The 17,882-nt window shown below is 47.1% G+C and overlaps 1 protein-coding gene across 2 annotated transcripts in view; it reads left to right on the top strand.

Annotated features, from left to right (window-relative positions):
* The first annotated feature begins 451 nt into the window (after positions 1-451).
* LOC135822575 (phosphatidylinositol 4-phosphate 3-kinase C2 domain-containing subunit alpha-like) overlaps positions 452-17,882 on the top strand; it is a 37,410-nt gene continuing 19,979 nt past the window's right edge. The window contains exons 1-16 of one of the 2 annotated variants that reach the window (XM_065335378.1): positions 3,865-4,376; positions 4,554-4,598; positions 6,728-6,813; positions 7,313-7,464; positions 7,692-7,829; positions 8,420-8,476; positions 11,448-11,736; positions 12,090-12,198; positions 12,712-12,791; positions 13,199-13,265; positions 13,587-13,927; positions 14,434-14,556; positions 15,289-15,471; positions 15,968-16,076; positions 17,006-17,064; positions 17,296-17,391. In XM_065335378.1, the coding sequence (XP_065191450.1) occupies positions 3,975-4,376; positions 4,554-4,598; positions 6,728-6,813; positions 7,313-7,464; positions 7,692-7,829; positions 8,420-8,476; positions 11,448-11,736; positions 12,090-12,198; positions 12,712-12,791; positions 13,199-13,265; positions 13,587-13,927; positions 14,434-14,556; positions 15,289-15,471; positions 15,968-16,076; positions 17,006-17,064; positions 17,296-17,391 (2,336 nt within the window). In that variant the 5' untranslated portion in view covers positions 3,865-3,974. Of the gene's footprint in view, positions 865-3,864; positions 4,377-4,553; positions 4,599-6,727; positions 6,814-7,312; positions 7,465-7,691; positions 7,830-8,419; positions 8,477-11,447; positions 11,737-12,089; positions 12,199-12,711; positions 12,792-13,198; positions 13,266-13,586; positions 13,928-14,433; positions 14,557-15,288; positions 15,472-15,967; positions 16,077-17,005; positions 17,065-17,295; positions 17,392-17,882 lie in introns of those variants that run through there. The other variant, XM_065335379.1, reaches the window with a different exon arrangement.

Genomic DNA, 17,882 nt, shown 5'->3' with positions numbered 1-17,882 from the left:
TGGTGATAGAGAAAGGGGGATGCGAGCTTCCTCCAAGTCAAAGAGGCATGTTGTGCCGTCGTAGTTCTAGCTTACCACGGAGGCTTATCATGCAAAGACAAGACTAGTGATGTCTAGTCAGATCAGTGATACCAAGAGTCGACACGACAAGAGGCTGGCGCTAACCCTGAATCAAACTGATTCAAGTCGAAGCCGAAGGATCTCTCAACCAGGGAGTAGTACAATACCTGCTACTCCCTGCTCTCAACCACGGTGTCGTCGTCGTCGTCATCTTCATCAATTTTCACAATGGTCCGATATCTGGATATGGCGGGGAACGCGACACGTCATGCGCCTGGGATCAGGATCTGTTTGAGTTTGTACGATTTCCTGGATCCCTGGCCTAGCCCTCGGCCCTCCCAGAACTTCTTCTTGCAGCTGCTCTTTGTCCAACCCATTCGCACTTTACTTACTTCCAGGTTTCTGGTTTCTCTTTTGCAGTCTCCTTGCATGCAATGCACCACAGCCGTACGGACACCTACGATGGTTCGTGTACTCACTGCTCTGTGTAGAACCACAAGTGCTGGTCATGTCCTTTCCTTTTGATAAGTTCGAGGATTGGACAGTTCCTCCATTTCGTTTATGCTTCGCTTTGAAAAAAAAGCAAACCTTGGGAAGTACCTGCTTTCAGCCTGGCTTCGTCCTGACTTGATCGGCCTTAGGCCTTAGATCCGTACCAGATACTTTGTGGACCTGCTAGTATTCACCATGCCGCCGCCGAGAGCGATGTTATATGACCGAGCAAGTTCCTCACCTTCCATCTGGAACAACGCGGCGGTCGCCGCAGCTCCTCGTCGGCAAAGCCAGCAAACGATGAAACGAACCGTGAGTTTGCTTCGTGATTCTGTAATAATTATGCTTATGCATGAAGGGGGGTTGCATGCTTGGGTCCAGCTGAAACTAATATGGGACTGACTTCGGAGGATCCTGTTAGACTCAGCTCAACATCCGTACAATTAAATTAGTTGACTCTGAGTATTTCTCAAAGCATGAGAATTCATGACTTGACAGAGTGAGACCACAAGAAAACCATCTGGCATGCAGTCGGATGTCCCTGACTGTTTCTCTCAGTGCTTTTACTTTTATTTAGTTAGTACAGTAGAATGCCGATTTATCCGAAAGTCAACTATCCGCATGATCAGTTGTCCGAATGCCAGTTTTCGTTGAATTGAAGAGACGAAAATGAGGTTTTTGCTCATTTTCCCCACCCGAAGCCCCATTCAAGCGGGGCACAAGATGTTTTGGAACAGATTGGAGTGACAATGTATCACCGTAGAGTCATTTTGAGGAGCCAGAGTGTGTCTAGTTTCTGTGGAACTGCCGAAGAGAATGAGATTGGGCTCTTTTTTTGAGCTTTTCAATTCTTCGTTATCGCTAGAGGCTTCTATCTTCTTCTACTCTTTGGGCATTCCTCGCCGTATGTCAACAGTTGGTGAGAGTCATGTTATGTCGTACTCCTGCACACCTCAAATAAAACCAAGCGCAAACACGCTGTTCCTGATCCATTTACAGTACAGTGTATGCAGATGATAGGAGTCAAACCCAACGGAAATCCGAATGTTGCAACTTTCAACTTTCCACACATTTCACCGCAACTCCTTTATCAACTCCTTCGCGTGCAGCCTGTGCTGTGCGGATGGCACTCATGGCTTTGCGCCGTCCTGTGCCGTCGTACGTTCACAACAGTCTGAACGTGCCCTAAGCCCACAGTCGGTGCAACTTGTGCTGAGGAAGTGGCCACATCGTGGGGGAACAGATCAGAAAGTTCCCTCCAGAAATGCAGTGAACTTCGTGAGTATGACCGTACAACGTTCATAGCTCAGAGTACACCTTGAAGTGCAACTTTACAGTTTTGGCTGTCTGCGGTTTCTGATTTCTGCTATACCAAAAAGAAGCTCTGTGATTTGAAAACTGAATTCGCTGGGCAGAGAGAATGCACGCAGCCTGCTCGTACTGCCACGCTATCTGGTCACTTCAAAATGCACCTATTACCTGCTCACCATGCAAGCTACAAGCAAGAGAAGTGCAAGATGAATGAAGGACTGCAGCATTGGTAGCGTCAAACCCAAACCGTCGGACGCAGCAACGCACAGGTGCCGGATGGAGGAGATCGTCATTCTCATACATGCACCTGGTGGTGTTTAGTTGGTCACATCTTCTGGATACCACAATCAACCCCTGCAGCTTTGCCAAATCAAAATGTGCGTCGTAAACGTTAGCGCAAGGTGGCTGGGCCAGCTATGTATCACACTTCCTGGTCACAGTGTCGCAGCAACACCTGCGGAAAGCTGGGCAGGGTTTGATTCCTGACTCTGGGAGAACAGCTGCCAGCCATAAGAACTGGAAAGTGAGGCTATATGTTCTTCGAATGATTACGATGGCATCCGTCTACTAACTAACTACAAATCAATGTACCTGTAGCCATTTCCCCATTCCGATAATTAAAATCCCAACACTGTGAAGTTCATCCACCGTCCGTAGAGCGCTCAATTTGCCGAAAGCAAAGAGCGGAATACACAGACAGAAGAAAGAGCAGTTTTTTTGTAACTCTGGGTTTCACGAACAGAATCGATCATCAGATGAAAATGTCTGTGTAATCCACCATGATATCAATCAAACCGGATCTACACGTTTCCTCTCCCCTCCCGTCTCTTCCACCTAGAACTGCTCATATCTCTCTCTCTCTCTCTCTCTCTCTCATATCTCATATCTCATATCTCTCTCATATCTCTCTCTCTCATATCTCTCTCATATCTCTCTCTCTCTCATATCTCTCATATCTCTCTCTCTCATATCTCTCATATCTCTCTCTCTCTCTCTCTCTCTCTCTCTCTCTCTCTCTCTCTCTCTCTCTCTCTCTCTCTCTCTCTCTCTCTCTCTCTCTCTCTCTCTCTCTCTCTCTCTCTCTCTCTCTCTCTCTCTCTCTCTCTCTCTCTCTCTCTCTCTCTCTCTCTCTCTCTCTCTCTCTCTCTCTCTCTCTCTCTCTCTCTCTCTCTCTCTCTCTCTCTCTCTCTCTCTCTCTCTCTCTCTCTCTCTCTCTCTCTCTCTCTCTCTCTCTCTCTCTCTCTCTCTCTCTCTCTCTCTCTCTCTCTCTCTCTCTCTCTCTCCTCTCTCTCTCAACTGACTCAATATTGATTTCTTCAATTGAAGTAACAGAATCCTCTGCCAGGCAATATCAACATGCAATCATCATAACACATCCCATCAGATACATATACTTGCAGATGGATACAGGTTTTTTCCTTTGCCATCAGCATCTTCCAGTTTTTACTTTCGTAAGTTTCGTTTACCTCCACTGAGTTCAGCAAACTGCCCAATGACCTAGCCCTTCCACCTTTGGAACTAAAAATGGTTTTTATAGAGCATAATCATAGGCTGGAGTTGCACACTCTGCACTGGTTTGTACTCTTTAGTTCAACCATCCATATTAGCAAGAGTACATGGGGGTCATGTACTCTTGATATTAGTCAGTTCTACTTCTGGACTTGTAGCTGTGATATTTCCATTCGCATACCGTATATGGCTACTATTATAACCTTTTATTTGTACGATCTACGACGAGGCGAACGGTGGATCGACTTTTTTTGATTCTGTGCGCGAATATCATGAATATGCGATCAGGATTCAGGTGCAGGCCTCGTAATCTCGATTTGTGCTATTTTGACGTCAAGGCGGCTCGGTGCGTACAGTTCGGTCTTGTTTTGGCAAGTACCGTACATCTAGTGTATCTGGCCTCGTGGCATGCACATGCGGCAAAAACTTTGAAACTCCAAGTCCGAGTCCTACTGATTCAACACACCACCGGCACCTGTCTGATTTTCATGCTTTCCTTTGAGCTTCTAGATTTCCCTGAAAAATGAGAATTTTCAAGACAATGTCGTTAGGTGTGGTGTGGAAAGAGTTTGCTGGGCTTTGAGCAGTCCCAATCGACGGCCATGGCCGAGCACCGTGGAGTTGCTGATCGTGTTGCTGAGTGGAACAGAATGATTTTCTCTGGCACGCCGACAGCTAGTCCGGCTCCTGCCAAGGGCAGGTCCCTAGATTTTGAACCACCCAGTGCCGGATCTGCAAGTCCTCAGGCTCAGGACAACAGTCAGAGAGATTTGGCCGAACCTCAGGATGAACAGCGAACTGGCAGCAAGAAACGGCAATCTGGGAGTATGTCCTTGCACGGAAAGGATCGCAAACATAAATCACCCATACCGTCACCTAAGGGACGAACGGAGTCAAGCAGGTCTAGATTTGCATCTCGATCATTCATGACCACACCACACGACTCGAAGCCATCCCGGCCTAGATACCAGCCCAATCCAAGCGCAGGCAAACCACTGACACAAGTACGTGCTTCTGTCTATCTCTTTCACCAGGCCAGTCCTGGTTTGAATCGTTTGTCGGATTCATTCCCCTTGAGTTCGTTGACCTTGAATATTTGGAGATTACTGTATTTCCGTCCTCCACATGCACCATCGCATCGATCACTTGTATTTGTGCCTGTGTACGTGTAAAAACTCTAGACCTCGTCGGGAGACAGGCTGACTACGCGGCGTACACATAAGCAGGTAAGAGCCTGTCCACGAAGACGAAGAGCTATGATTGTGCTGGTGGCTCATTTTGACGGGAATCTCGTGGAAGTGCAGGACTAGTGGTGACATAAAGTGGTAAACAGGCTGGACTCTTCAAACGCTGATTTGATCTCTTGAGATGTACTTGTGGTACATGTACTAGTAATTGATTGTACACGATCTCATTGCTGGCACCGGCAACCTACCCTAATACTATTACAAAATAGTAAAGCAGTGTAAGGGATGCTTGTGAGTCTCCATTCACTGACCATGTAAGGCATGGTGAATTTTAATTAATTTGTTCCAGATTTGATTGAGTTCTATCCAATGGCGAATGGAAAAAGAACGAGTGCGTTGTAACTAGGGCAACAATCTTCCCTCCTCTCTTCCATGCGCTCTCCGCCGACACGTCGCTACCCCCAGTAGCCATTACACACACCAAACATTCCAGACAACGAAGGGATTACAGGTACTTGTTACTGGTATTCCTTCTGGCAGCTGTTTAGCTTACCAACGGCGAAAGTTATAACTAACTTCAACAAATGCTTCAAAGATCAACGAAATGTACACAATACCCGTGTAAAGTTTAGCAGTAGTGCCCACGAGCCAATGCGTCTTACAATTCCTGGGGCCTGAAAATAGAAGGTGGGCATTCAAACTACGATTAAACGGGAGCACCAAGCTGTGAAGCACGTAGCAATTTGCAAGCAGCTGTACCGTGGAGCCTTGAACTATTTGTGCGTATTTCATTGGCCCCGCGGTCTTCTGCTGCACTCCGGTCTCACTGTACATGTACATTACCTTACATGATTCTACTGTGAAGTTTGATGCGTGCAATGTCTTCCTGTAAGCGAGAGTACAGTGTGCGTCAGTCAGTGTACATTTGGAGTGTGTGCACTGGCATGCGCGTATCTCTTGGTCGCTCTACTGCGATGCTGGGCCCACGTCTTGGCGGTGGGCTCTGCACGAACCGGGTCGGTGGAAGGTAGTGGAAACCTGATTCTGCAGATGCTCGAGCTCGAGTTCCGCGCTATTGGCTTTTATCTGCGTTTTCAGGGAATTTAGCGTAAAACCTGCAAACTCCGTGGAATGTAAACGAAGCGGTACACTGCGGTGAAAATTTACTGCAGAATTGTACATATCCATGGATGTTCTACGGTTCCACGAGTGTGTAGAAGTTGTATGTGTGCATGAGGATGTACACTAATGTTATACCAGTGGCTCCTTGCGTAATGACCGCTTTGTAAATTTCCACATATTTGCGGTGGCCTATTTTCGCTCGCATAATTAATGTTATGATTATGCGCATAGTTCTGGGGATTTGTCCGCGTTGTTCTGTGTGGAGAGAGACTGTGGTCCAAATGTAATCTACATCATGCATGTGTTTAGTGTTCCGTTGCGGTAGTGTTGTTTGTCTGCCTAGTGTTGTCCAGATGCCGAAAGGCAACGGATATGTACTAGTACTTGAAGTACACGGACAATGACTGTGCAGTGGTGTGATGTGTGTGGCTAGTCTGTCCTGTACGCTCACTTGCTCTGCACCAGAATAATAGCGTCGCCATGATGCATGTCCAGCTTAGGCATTTCACCGTATGTGCCGTTGGAGAACAGTGTCTTCGCCAGCTGATGGTGTTGCTTATGTGCGTGTGTGTGTGTGGGGGGGGGGGGGGGGGGGTGCAGTGATAAGCGTGGTTTAAACGAAACTGATAGACTTCAATGTCTAATTGTGATGGTCTGGTGGATGGTCTGATGTATGTGTGTTGGGGGGGGGGGGGGGGGGGGGGGGGGGAGGTAGGCAGTGATAAGCATGGTTTAAACCAAATAGAAGACTTCAGTGTGCAAGCGTGATGGTCTAGTGTGTGTGTGTGTGTGTGTGTGTGTGTTGGGGGGGGGGGGGGGTGCAGTGATAAGCATGGTTTAAACCAAATAGAAGACTTCAGTGTGCAAGCGTGATGGTCTGGTGTGTGTGTAGGGTTGGGGGGGGGGGGGGGGGGGGCAGTGCTAGTATATGCATGCTCCATTTCAGCGTCCGTGATTCTCTTCTACTTGTGTCCGCATGCACTCGCCACGTGAATTGTTTTAAATGCATTAATGTTGCGTGCCCCTGTCTCTCTGCCGTTCTGCAGGAAACCCTATTCTTTGGTGATGGCTTGTACGACTTGTCGACTGAGTACAATGAAGAAGTATCGCAGTTCAAAGAGAGCCTTGCCACGTAAGGATCAGTTTCCAGCAGCAGCATATCAAGGAGCTGAAGCTCTTCACCTGAATTGACGGCGTGTGTTGTATTCAAACCACCACCGTTTCTTTCTCCATCGTGCTTCCTTGTGTATCATGCATGAGTCCACGCTCTCATGATAAGCCGCGAGCGCTAAATCTCATTGCACGCTTGTCTGTTGGTAGTAGATATTGCATAGTTTGACTTGCTCTACTTCATCCCCATGTATCCACTGCTGAGACTGGATCGAAACGCTTTTAGAGACTATCTTGAGTTAACTTGGTGATGAATTGTGCAGCCCTGTTGCTATGTGTGATTGAATGTTCCCTCTCCAAAATACCTTTTTAAATACCCTCTGATTCTCTTGTGTCTGTATATATGTGTACGTGCGTGCGTGTGTGTGTGCACGCAATTGTGTTTGTGCATGTATGTGTCTGTGTATGTGCCTCTGAACGTGCATATCTCTCTCTCTCTCACTCACTCTCTCTCTCTCCAGGGTACGCCAGCAGTACAGCTGCTCCGATGCGTCTACAAATCCCGGCCATGCGTATAGTCCTGCGGTTGCTTGGATGCCCATCGGCAATTCGACTCTCAACCTTACAATCTCTGTTGCAACGCATCCACGTCCGCTGCGCATATCTGTTGATGGTTAGACTCATTGCATGTGTGGCACCACAATATGTTCTGTGCTGTTTGTCAAGTTTGCTTTAGCACATACGTCCAGCATGGTAGACATACTACGCACAGCCAACTCGGCATCACACTTGCTCCTGCCAGTGACATTTCTATGAATGCAGAAACCTGGGTGACGAGAAACCTGTCACGAGTGTTCCGTACGAAACCTTTGTTGGGTGTATTGTAATATCTGTCTGCAGCTTCTTGCACCGTATCCGACGTCCTGACGCAGATCGTCATGCAGGAGAACTGTGCGATTCCCGCCCCAGAGCAAAAACCCAGTCGCTCTGCCACACTCTGCATGCAACGTTCGAGTTCGGACGTACAGCCAGGGTCCGGTGAGTCCTGCTTTGTTCGTGCTGTCGGGTGCCATGTGTGCGTGTGGATGTAGCGGACGCTTGATCAAGGGGGAGAGAAGGCGGTGTGTTAGTGCTGGTTTTGTCCCCGCTGTAGAGCACTCATTGATCTGGTTACTTTAACTAAACACTTACGTATGTAGGGTAAAGTGAATGTCATTACTATAAAACTTGTAGTAGGACGTTGGTTCGGGTCACTGCGCCATGTTATATTCCACAAACTTGGATAGAATGTCCCAAAGCACATAAGGAAAGTGCCTTATGTACAGACTACATATTAGTGCTACAGACTGCATATTAGCGCTAGCTAGCTGAGCATGCCAATTGTATTAATAATGTGATGCAATTGATCCATGTACTCTGAAGTACATACGCTATCACACCAGTTTGTACACGGCACGGTTTTCTTTCTTTGACCACTTGATGGTCGGTCTGATCTTGTCACCTCTAACCGCTGCTTTTCGATTGTGTGAGTGTGCGTGTGTGTGTGTGTGTGTGTTCGTGTGTGTTTGTGTGTGTGTGTGTATGTGTGTGTATGTGTGTGTGTGTGTGTATGCGTGTGTCCATATCAGCTGCTTCAGTGGCAGTGGGAACCGTTTCCAGTGCTGGTGATGTCCCCGCTGCAGCAGGTGAGTTGGTGAGCGACCCAGGTCACCTCGCCGACAATAATAGGGAGGTTTAGTTCCCACGTAACGGAAACGCGTACGTGGGTGATCCACGTAAAGTGGATGAAGGGCATCCACGTTGCAATGTTGTGTTTAGTCACACAGAACAAACAAAAGCATGAAGCGAAAGGCCCGAACCTGGTAAAAGACGAAGCTACCCGGGCCTAAGAAGCTCATCCAATATTTTGATTTCGTGCTTCGGAAACTTCTTCAGCTGAGCACCCTCACAGCTCGCACAATGCGCTCCATTCTGATTTTCACCCACGTTCTGGCGGAACGTGGGTGAGCCTCCATACACGGTATGTCGTGAATCAGAAAACGTCTGTACGTGGGTCACTGAGTATCACGTGGTACACACACGTAAAGTACCCACGGATTACGTGGGACTAAACCTCCCTAATGTCATCTATCAACCCTTTACCGTCCGCACTCAATGTATACAGAGAATTGCATCGTCTAAATTTTTACCTTGAATTGGATGTGACTTTTGTTTCCCTTCGGCAATCATCATCATCTTGGGCACCCTGGAAAGCACGGAGGAGTTTCAGCGCTGGGCTTGCGCTCTCGATCGATCTCCATCCGCCATTTTACTCTTCTTGCTTGTATGAAGCTCAAGTTTTTGTAGCCACTCATGGGAGTCATAGTTCGAATTTGAAAGAGTGCATCCTTGCCAACAGCTGACGTGTTTAGGGAAAATCCCAGCCGTTGAGTCACACATCGCGCCCTGAGCGCCAATTGACCATGACGAAAGTAACTTGCAAACCGCTTGTCACATCGCGTCGGCAATTGTTCGAGACGACAGCTGGGAGTTTTCTCTTCGACCTACTTATTTCGTTTTCTCCAAAGACCAAGAATTGACCAAGTTAAGATACAGTCAGACCTCGCTTAACCGCACATATCTGTTTTCCACAAAAATATCCGGATAGGCGAGGGAACCGGATAACTGAACACACATACTGTATATGCATGTGGCATGTCAAAAGCAGTGGCATCGTACATACATACATGATACCTGTACATGTAGACGGGTCCTATGCAGTACAACTAGCGTGCACAGTATGTAAAACAAACGAGAAAAATGACAAGTGCATGCAACTGAGTGCTGTCCACATGCACCCAGCAGGTCAAGGACCTCATTTGCCTGTACAACTCCCTGATTCTAGTATACTGTATAGCTTCTGCAAGCCACATGCAACCGGATACGACGAAGCTTTTTGTGCACATTTTAACCAGTTTGTACACAAAATCATGCACCGGTATGCGGATCGCGAGGTCCGGTTATGTTGTATGCATAACATATGCTGCACATCGGTAACCAGCGATTTTCTTCCGGATGGCGAGGGATCCGGATAAACGAGGACCGGATAAGCGAGGTCTGACTGTAGTTTGAAAATTTGGAACAGCATAGCGATCATCGGTATGGTCGTTCAGTCGATTTACGTTTTGTTGAACAAAGCTGACACGTCTAATCTTGAATTCCTTTTTTCAAATTATAGGCCGAAAAACACGAACGTTCGTCCCTCCCTTATTCCTGTGCCATGTAAAAAGTACTAAAATATCATTCACTTTGCGCATCATGTTTTCGAAGTTGGACATTTGTTGTCCAATCCCTTAGACATGTACAGCGACTGGGTGTGAATAGAATCCCCGGGGCTCTACTCTTCAGAAGACGTATTGAGAGGAGAGCTTTTTTTTTCTTCAACTACAGTCAACTTCGCTTATAACGACACTCAGCGGGGCATCAGAACAGTGTCCTTATTCGCGAAGTGTCGTTATACCCGAAGTCTCATTTTATGGGCCACAACCAGCTAAAACATGTCTTAGAGTGAAAATTTTCAAATTTTGTTTTCCTCCAGAAAACAGTTCTTGGGACCTTACTTGACCTCTTGAAGGTGATACAGGGCAGAAAATTAGTCTACAAGTGCCCCAAACACCGCTTTCAAAATATGTACTTTGAAATACTGAAGTAGAAAATTACAGTTTTCGCACAGTCTGACACAAAGAGACAAACTATTACTTAGTGGCTTTTGTGGCGGAGCACAATATAACGGAACTAAAGATGTTGACACCGACTTGAGCATGTCGACGACATCAGTTCAAAGGCATGGCCCAAGTTCTTCCTGGAAAGCAATACGATGCTCTGGGCGGCGTTGCACTTGCATACTCTTTCGATTCTGGCAGTAACACTTTCGATCGTCGCCTGCGTTTCCGAGACTGCGTCAGACGCCTCATGAGAGCTGAACGCAAGTAACGTCGTAAGGCAGCCGGTTCGCCGCCTAAATGATTATGTACTAGCCCACAACTTGTGCCTCTTCGCTACTGGAGACGACGGGGACGATTCAGCTTCGCTGTCGACATCAACATCACTGAGATCCCAACAAATTGTCAGCGTCGCTCTGCAGACCCGCCGCCACGGACTTGCAGACACCTGAACAAACCTGGGCCATGCACAGCGATCGTCTGGCCCTGCGAGCTGCTCTAGTATCACTAGATGCCGACATTGTCAGTCTTTGCTCGCCAGCTACTTGAAGTAGACCGCCAAGCAAGTGTTTGAACAAAATTTGAGAAGATGATCGCCTCATCATGAATCATTTGAATGAAGTGCAGAGTGAACGCGCTCCAAAAAAACATTTTTTTCATTTCGTCATTTCCCCACTTTTTTACGAAACCCCAAAGACATGTTTTAGCTGATCGCGGCCCATATGTATTTCAGTTGGATGGGACTTTGTTCTGGGCATGGAAATTCTGTCGTTATTCGCGAATTGTCGTTATATCTGCAGTCCTTATTAGCGAAGTTGACTGTATTATATATAAGTTGTAATATTACAGGGTGCGACAGTGCTCTCGGCCGTTGAAGAAAATGTAGTGGTGGAGGTGATTCTGAATATAAGTTGTGTCATGTACTTCTTTCCGTGTTGGTGTTTCCCTATTGTAGCGGGTCCGAAGCGCAACAGCGCCGCGTCTATATTCTCGCATAACAGTAGATCGAAAACCCGCCCACTAAGCCTCAGTCCAGACACGAAGGCTCCGTTGCAGAGCAATGGCCGGCGGAACTCACCAATGGCGCGGACAACCAACGACCGGAACAATGCCACTGATTCTGCGCCGCCAACTGTCAACGACAAGGCAGTTACGACGAGCTATCACGTGACAACGGAGCGACTTCTCGGCCCGACGAAAAGCCTGGTCCTCAAGGTGGCCGGCCAGGCTGAGATTCTCAAGCAGTAAGGTTTTGTTTGGTGTACTAGCAGCAGTTGTCGTAGAGAAACAAGGTTATTTTTGTTTTGGCCCTATAATAACCCTATATGGAAGTTGTAGAACGTCAGTACCGTCGTTCAGTGTCGGGCAATGTTATCGCATGAGCTGATTGTTTAGTAACTGGTGGTGTTAGTGGACATTATAGTGTACCTTGTAGTTCCTTGATCCTTTTTACTTTTTATAAATAATCCTTGGCTCTCCATCCGAGTTCATTCCATATGGATGTTCTTCGCTATTGTGGTGAATGTGCATACCATGCGGGCCTGCCCTGAGCACAGTGGAGTGTGCTAAATCTTCTTTTTCACTCTTCTACTTGCAGTGATGTGAAGATTGGCCTTTACCAGTACGTCCATCATTGCCTGCGCTTCAACAGGCCTATTCACTTTGAGGTACTGGCCAAGCAGTCGTTGAACTCCCTGGAAAGAACGGTAAGTGGCTGTCAGTCACTGCTGGCGTTGGTGTATAGCCCTGCCTCATGTTCACCCTTCCCTGGGCTTGGGCCAGTTGGGGCCATCGTGTAACGACCATGTGTTTGTTTTGCCAAGGTGTTTGGGGTGCGTGGATAGATACAGGGGTTGCACAAATGTCTGGAAGTCTTGAGATGGTCTTGATTTTCATTTTTCAAGACCTTGAAAAGTTTGGGATTTTGATTTTTCTGCATCTGGTAGAAACTTAGAAGTGGCAACTCCGGCGGTATTAGTGATGAAGTAGCAGGAAGCGTGTGTTCCACGTAGGAACAACCAACTGATCTGGTACAGTTGTCTCATTTGGATTTTTTATTCGTTATAATGCGTGTGGACACATGCCCTCAGGTATCGTTACTGCAGTTTTATGTTGTCTCCGCAACATGTGTCGTGCAGTTCACTCTTTGGCTACTCTACAATTCTGTAGTGATATAGTTGTGCGTGCTTGTGTGTTTCTGTGTTCTGTGACATGCTCAGGCTGATGACGATGCGTACGATAGTAGGCCGCAGCGTTTCGCCAGCTTCATGCCAATCGCAGAAACCACATCTATTAGCAAGTGAGTGGCAATACTCTGTGAATATTTTTTTGACGGAATTGCAAATAGAAGCTGTGTTCCCTGGTTCGAGTCCTGGTGGTGACAGTCCATTGTTCTTCGGACTTCTTCATTTTTCAATAGCCTCAACTAATGAAACTGTGCTTTAGTCATTTTTATTCTGCATGCTCTATCTACCTATCTGTCATGCCCATGCTCACACATGATGTCAATGTTCATTTTGAACCACTGTCGGTGTTGTCACCTGTAAAGCGGACATTCTATCTCTTCTGTTGTTGTTGTTGTCGTTGTCGTTGTCGTTGTTGTTGTCGTCGTTGTTGTTGTTGTTGTTGTTGTTGTTGTTTAAAATCTTTATTCTCACGATAGCCAGTGGCCAATAAGAGATTGTTGTTGTTGTTGTTACTGCTCAGACGTGGTTTGGATGTATTGACAGAAACGTTCGGCAAGGAGTGCGATCGCTTGGTGAAATCTAGCCCAGTAAGTCGGATCTATCGTGCGTTTAAAAAAGTTTTTCATTCCTTCGCTCTTCATTTCTCCACTAAGTGCATAGAGAAGTTGATTGTGTCAGGAAATGTGCTCAGCAGATGCTTCGGGGCAATTTCATCTCCATGTACAATTTGTACCGGGCATTCTGTCATCAGATGGAAACAGTTTTAAGCGGGCACCCTATTTCTGTGCACAACATACATGTATCTTGTGCTTCTATTTGTGACATCGCTGTTTTTGGTAGAGTTCTATCGTTCTACTAGTGATGCAATGCCTCTTTTTATCTGTCTGTGTTCTGCCTTCTCCATCCAGAGTGACCTTGTGCAGAACTGTGATCGGGTCCTGCAGACTGCCAAGGCGTTCGTCGTTAGTCTCGCGTCCGTGGAGAGCTGTGCTCTGACCGAGAGTCTGACACTCCTGAAGTGCATCTGCAGCGTCTCGGCAAAGTCGAACGACATGGAGAAAGTGAAGAAGACGGTAACCGAAGTTCGCAATGTAGTGGCCGAGGAGGTGAAGACCTATTGTCAAGCGTTTGAACTCGGCGTGGACCCGCAGCTGGTCGACATCTCGTCGCCTTGCGTTTCGCTGCGCGATGTTGAGAAGGACTTCAAGCTCTCTGTCCACGTCTCCAGTGCTCATCGGTTACGTATGAAGTAAGCCACTGGTCTGCTCTTCTCTGCTGGTGTTGTCTCTCTAGTCTGCAGAGTGCATGTTTGCATTATGGCATACATACCATATTCACGCACATATAAGGGCACATACATTATTTGAATACAAGGGCACCTCCACATATAAGGGCATGAAAAACCCAAGGGCTAAGAGTGTATTTTGAAGACTCGAGTACTCATAATTGAAAGACATGCCCTTGTATCCGGAACATTGGTTTCCTACACTTTTTTTGTGGTGGATTGGAAAAATGCATTTTTTTCTCGTATATAAGGGCATGCGCTTGTATGTGGGTGAATATAGTCAGCCTGGCTTGATGATGATGATGCTAGATGATCATCATCCTACCAGCTGCGTTAGTGCTTTCTATATTTATTCAAACTTTGCGTCAGCTTGTTTGTTGACTTCGTGCGGAGGTCAACTCGTGGACGGGAGATTTTGCGTGCATTTTAGTTGATGTTGCTTTTGTTGCTGCCACTGCTTCTAATACTAGGGAGCCAGTTGGTTTGATGGTGTCCTTGGAACATGCGGGTCAGCTGTTGACGGCACCCATCAAGACTGAACTGGTCGCACCCAGCGACAAGCTCTTCCTGGATAGTGCTATTTGGAACACGTGGTACGTACTGCTATCGTATGCATGCGCACACCGCGCACCCACTGACACACGGACACACAGGCGCGTCCGCGCACCCACCCACACACGGACACACATGCGCGTTCACACACACACCACATTGGTCCAGATTTCATTATTTCTTTGCAGCCTATGGTTTTCTAGGGCTTCGCAAACTCGTTTTGGCCATTTACACGTTGCTTTATGCTCTCCAAACTCTCACACACGGTCTCTCTGCTGCAAGCGTCACTTCAGGTTCACCAACTTTCCTGGCTTGGCCTATAATGGGGGGGGGGGGGGGGGGGGGGGCAGTAAAGCTAACGGCAAATACCAGCCTGTACTTCAGAAGTAATTATTGTAAGTGTTGGGTGAAATGTTTTGAAAGACTGCTTGAATTCACACGTACTGGTGCCAGTAGTCTTGTCTTGCCGCCAGTCGGATCTAATGTGCAGTATCGACTTCTCATCTTATCAAGCGTGTGAGAAGACAATGCATAGGTAACATAGAAGACCTTCCGGGTAGAACATCTCTCTCCCTTCAACGGTGTATGTTGAAAGCTGGATATGCGTCTGGACTGACAGGTTCACAGTGCAGGTTTTGCTTCCATGGTTGCTTGATGCAGGTCTCCTTTCCTCTTTTTTTTGCTTTCTGTTGCTGGTGCATACATGTATGTGTACGTGTGTGTGTGTGTACGTGCGTGTGTGTGTGTGTGCCATCCGGCCATTGTGTGTGCAGGTTGGACTTCATACCGCTCGTCAATGTGCCGAGAGAAGCAATGGTTCGCTTCGTTCTTTTCAAGCAGCCGGACAAAGACACTGACTACGAGAAAGAACTGCCCGCGTCTCCTGTCCAGTCGAGTATCGGCGAGGGCGTGCACCCCATCGGCTGTATAGCCGTGCCGGTCTTTAACTTCAAGGGGTGAGTTGCCTTGTGGTGTTAGAGAATATTGCACAATATCATGTTTGATATGGTTCTCGGCGCAAGTTATCCACACTTTAGCGCTCATCGCATACTGTTACTTGTAACTCATCACGAACAGTGATACTGCTATCCATGTGGTTATTCAATAATTAATGTCACTAGGTCTGCCCTCTACACGAACCGGAGTGGCTTTCTTGCTGATCTTTGACTGGTATGGACCCATTGCGCAATGACGTAATTTGGACCGCAAACCACAGCCACCTGGGCATGGTCGTCTGGGGTTGTTGAACAGTGCATCCTTGATCCCAGCGTACTCACATGCATTGCTAATGTAATCCATGTTCGGCAATGTGCAATGGGTCCATTGTGTTTGATCTGGAAGAATTTTACTTACCGCTGTGCGTGTGTGTGTCTGTGTGTGTGTGCGCGCGTGTGTGTGGTGTGTGTGTGTATGTGTTTGTGTGTTTTTTCCTTGCCTGGGGTCTACCTGCAGACGCCTGGTGACGGGAAAGCAAATGCTGGGGCTATGGCCGTATCACCAATATCCGCCATACGGCTTTGTCTCCAGCAACATCATTGACAAGGAGAGCGTCATTATCCAGGTACAGTATTCGGAGACTATTCTCTATGATGCTGGTAACGGGTCTGGTTTGTCACTTCACACCGCTTCCAGGGGCTTCTTCTGTGACTACAGCCTCTTTCTTGAATACAGTACTGCCGGTCCCCGAAGAACTGGGGGTCAGCCTCCTAGCCTAGACCGTTCCTATTTTCATGTATTACAGTCTATGCAGAGTCGAGTCACCGTGTATACATTGGTATGCTGTGCTTGGTGAAATTCTGGCCTGGTCGTTCTTCGGCACTCCGTTCTTCGGCGCCCGGCAGTACTGTAGTGCCTAAACTGTGTTGTGCATGGCCGATTGCTTGGTTACTCTAATTTCAGAAATTTTCGGTGCTCAATGTTTTCGGTATGAGGGCAAAGGGCCAGGTTAGGTGAACAGAAATTTTAGGTACAGAGACGCAGTTCCCTATTGGATTATGTGTGTTAGTGTTTGTTCGGTGTATTGAAATTTTAGGTGTGAAACAGATGCACCGAAAGTGCCGAAAATAAAATTACACCGAGAATGTGTGGAATTACAGTAGTTCAGGACTGTGACGCTGCTGCTGCTGCTGGTGTAAATTTTACTGTTAGGTATGGCGAATGTTACACAAGATTTTGCGAAAAGAAAAACTACAAATTTCAAGCTCTTTACCACCATCGTCATCAATCGGGACTCAGAAATTCACCAATCAGTTTTCGGGCATACTCTTCAAGAGAAGTTACAAGCAACCAGAACCAATGAAAAAGAAAGAGAGAAAAGAACTTCGAATGACATAGTCGGCGAGAAGACAATAATTAAAAAAAAAGAAAAAAAGTTCAAGCCCAGCATATTCCACCACCAGCGGATCAATCAGGTGATGTTTTGTTATGTTGAGTTGATAATTATACTCTTACTCAGATCCTGTGTTTCCTCATCCTGTTTTCTGGCTGCAGTTCAAGATCGGTTTTCCTGGCATGGAGGTCTCATTCCCGCCACCGGACCCATTTGAAACGTGAGTGTACATAGCACATGCACGTATTGTTATTGTGTGTGTGTGTGTGCGTGTGTGTGTGTGTGTGTGTGTGTGCGTGTGTGTGTGCGTGTGTGTGTATGTATGTGCTTGACTGAGAACTATGAGGCGTGCATCCATTTCACCTGAGAAAAGCCAGGTTTCCTGGGTGCCACCTACAGTTTTCCAACCGTTGTCCTGTGCTTGTTTTGGTCCTTTGCTTCCCGACCCCAGGATGGAGTCGACTGAGAAGGAGAGGCCTAGCTCTCCGTTCAAGGACAGCGTTGAGCATGCAATACGTATGATCATGACGAAAGGAACAGCGGAAAGGTACAGCCGATTGCCATTTGGGGACATGTTGCAAACAAGGCCCTACCCAAAAAGTACCCCCTTTTAGATTCTTCACCTTTCACTCACTTCTTTTTGTGCCTGAGTCTAGATATTAGATCCCACTCGACGTAAGTAGCCTCATGCCATTAACTCTGGTAACGCCTCAATATGCTACATGCCCGGATCATAATGTGCAAAAGACACCGCATTGCATGCACTTCCTGACTGCCACCCATACGTGCCCGGCGGAATGCTAACCCTGAACGTTAGGGGCATCCGAATTTATCGCGATATCTGTGACGATTAGTTGATATAGGACGGATAATATGATACACTAGAGTCAAGAGACAATAGTTACTTCTACGTTGTGTTTTTAGTTCCAAACCATAATCCAAGAGCGTCCTAAAACGGTTACTGAATTCCAACTACCAGTGGAAAGACAAGTCCTTTTCTCCAAGGACAAACAGCAAAAGGCCCCAGCCAGCCAGAAA

The sequence above is a fragment of the Sycon ciliatum genome, chromosome 8, assembly GCF_964019385.1.
Source record: "Sycon ciliatum chromosome 8, ocSycCili1.1, whole genome shotgun sequence".
NCBI lineage: Eukaryota > Metazoa > Porifera > Calcarea > Leucosolenida > Sycettidae > Sycon > Sycon ciliatum.
Note: the sequence above shows the minus strand (reverse complement) of the source record. Positions and strands in the feature narration are given on the sequence as shown.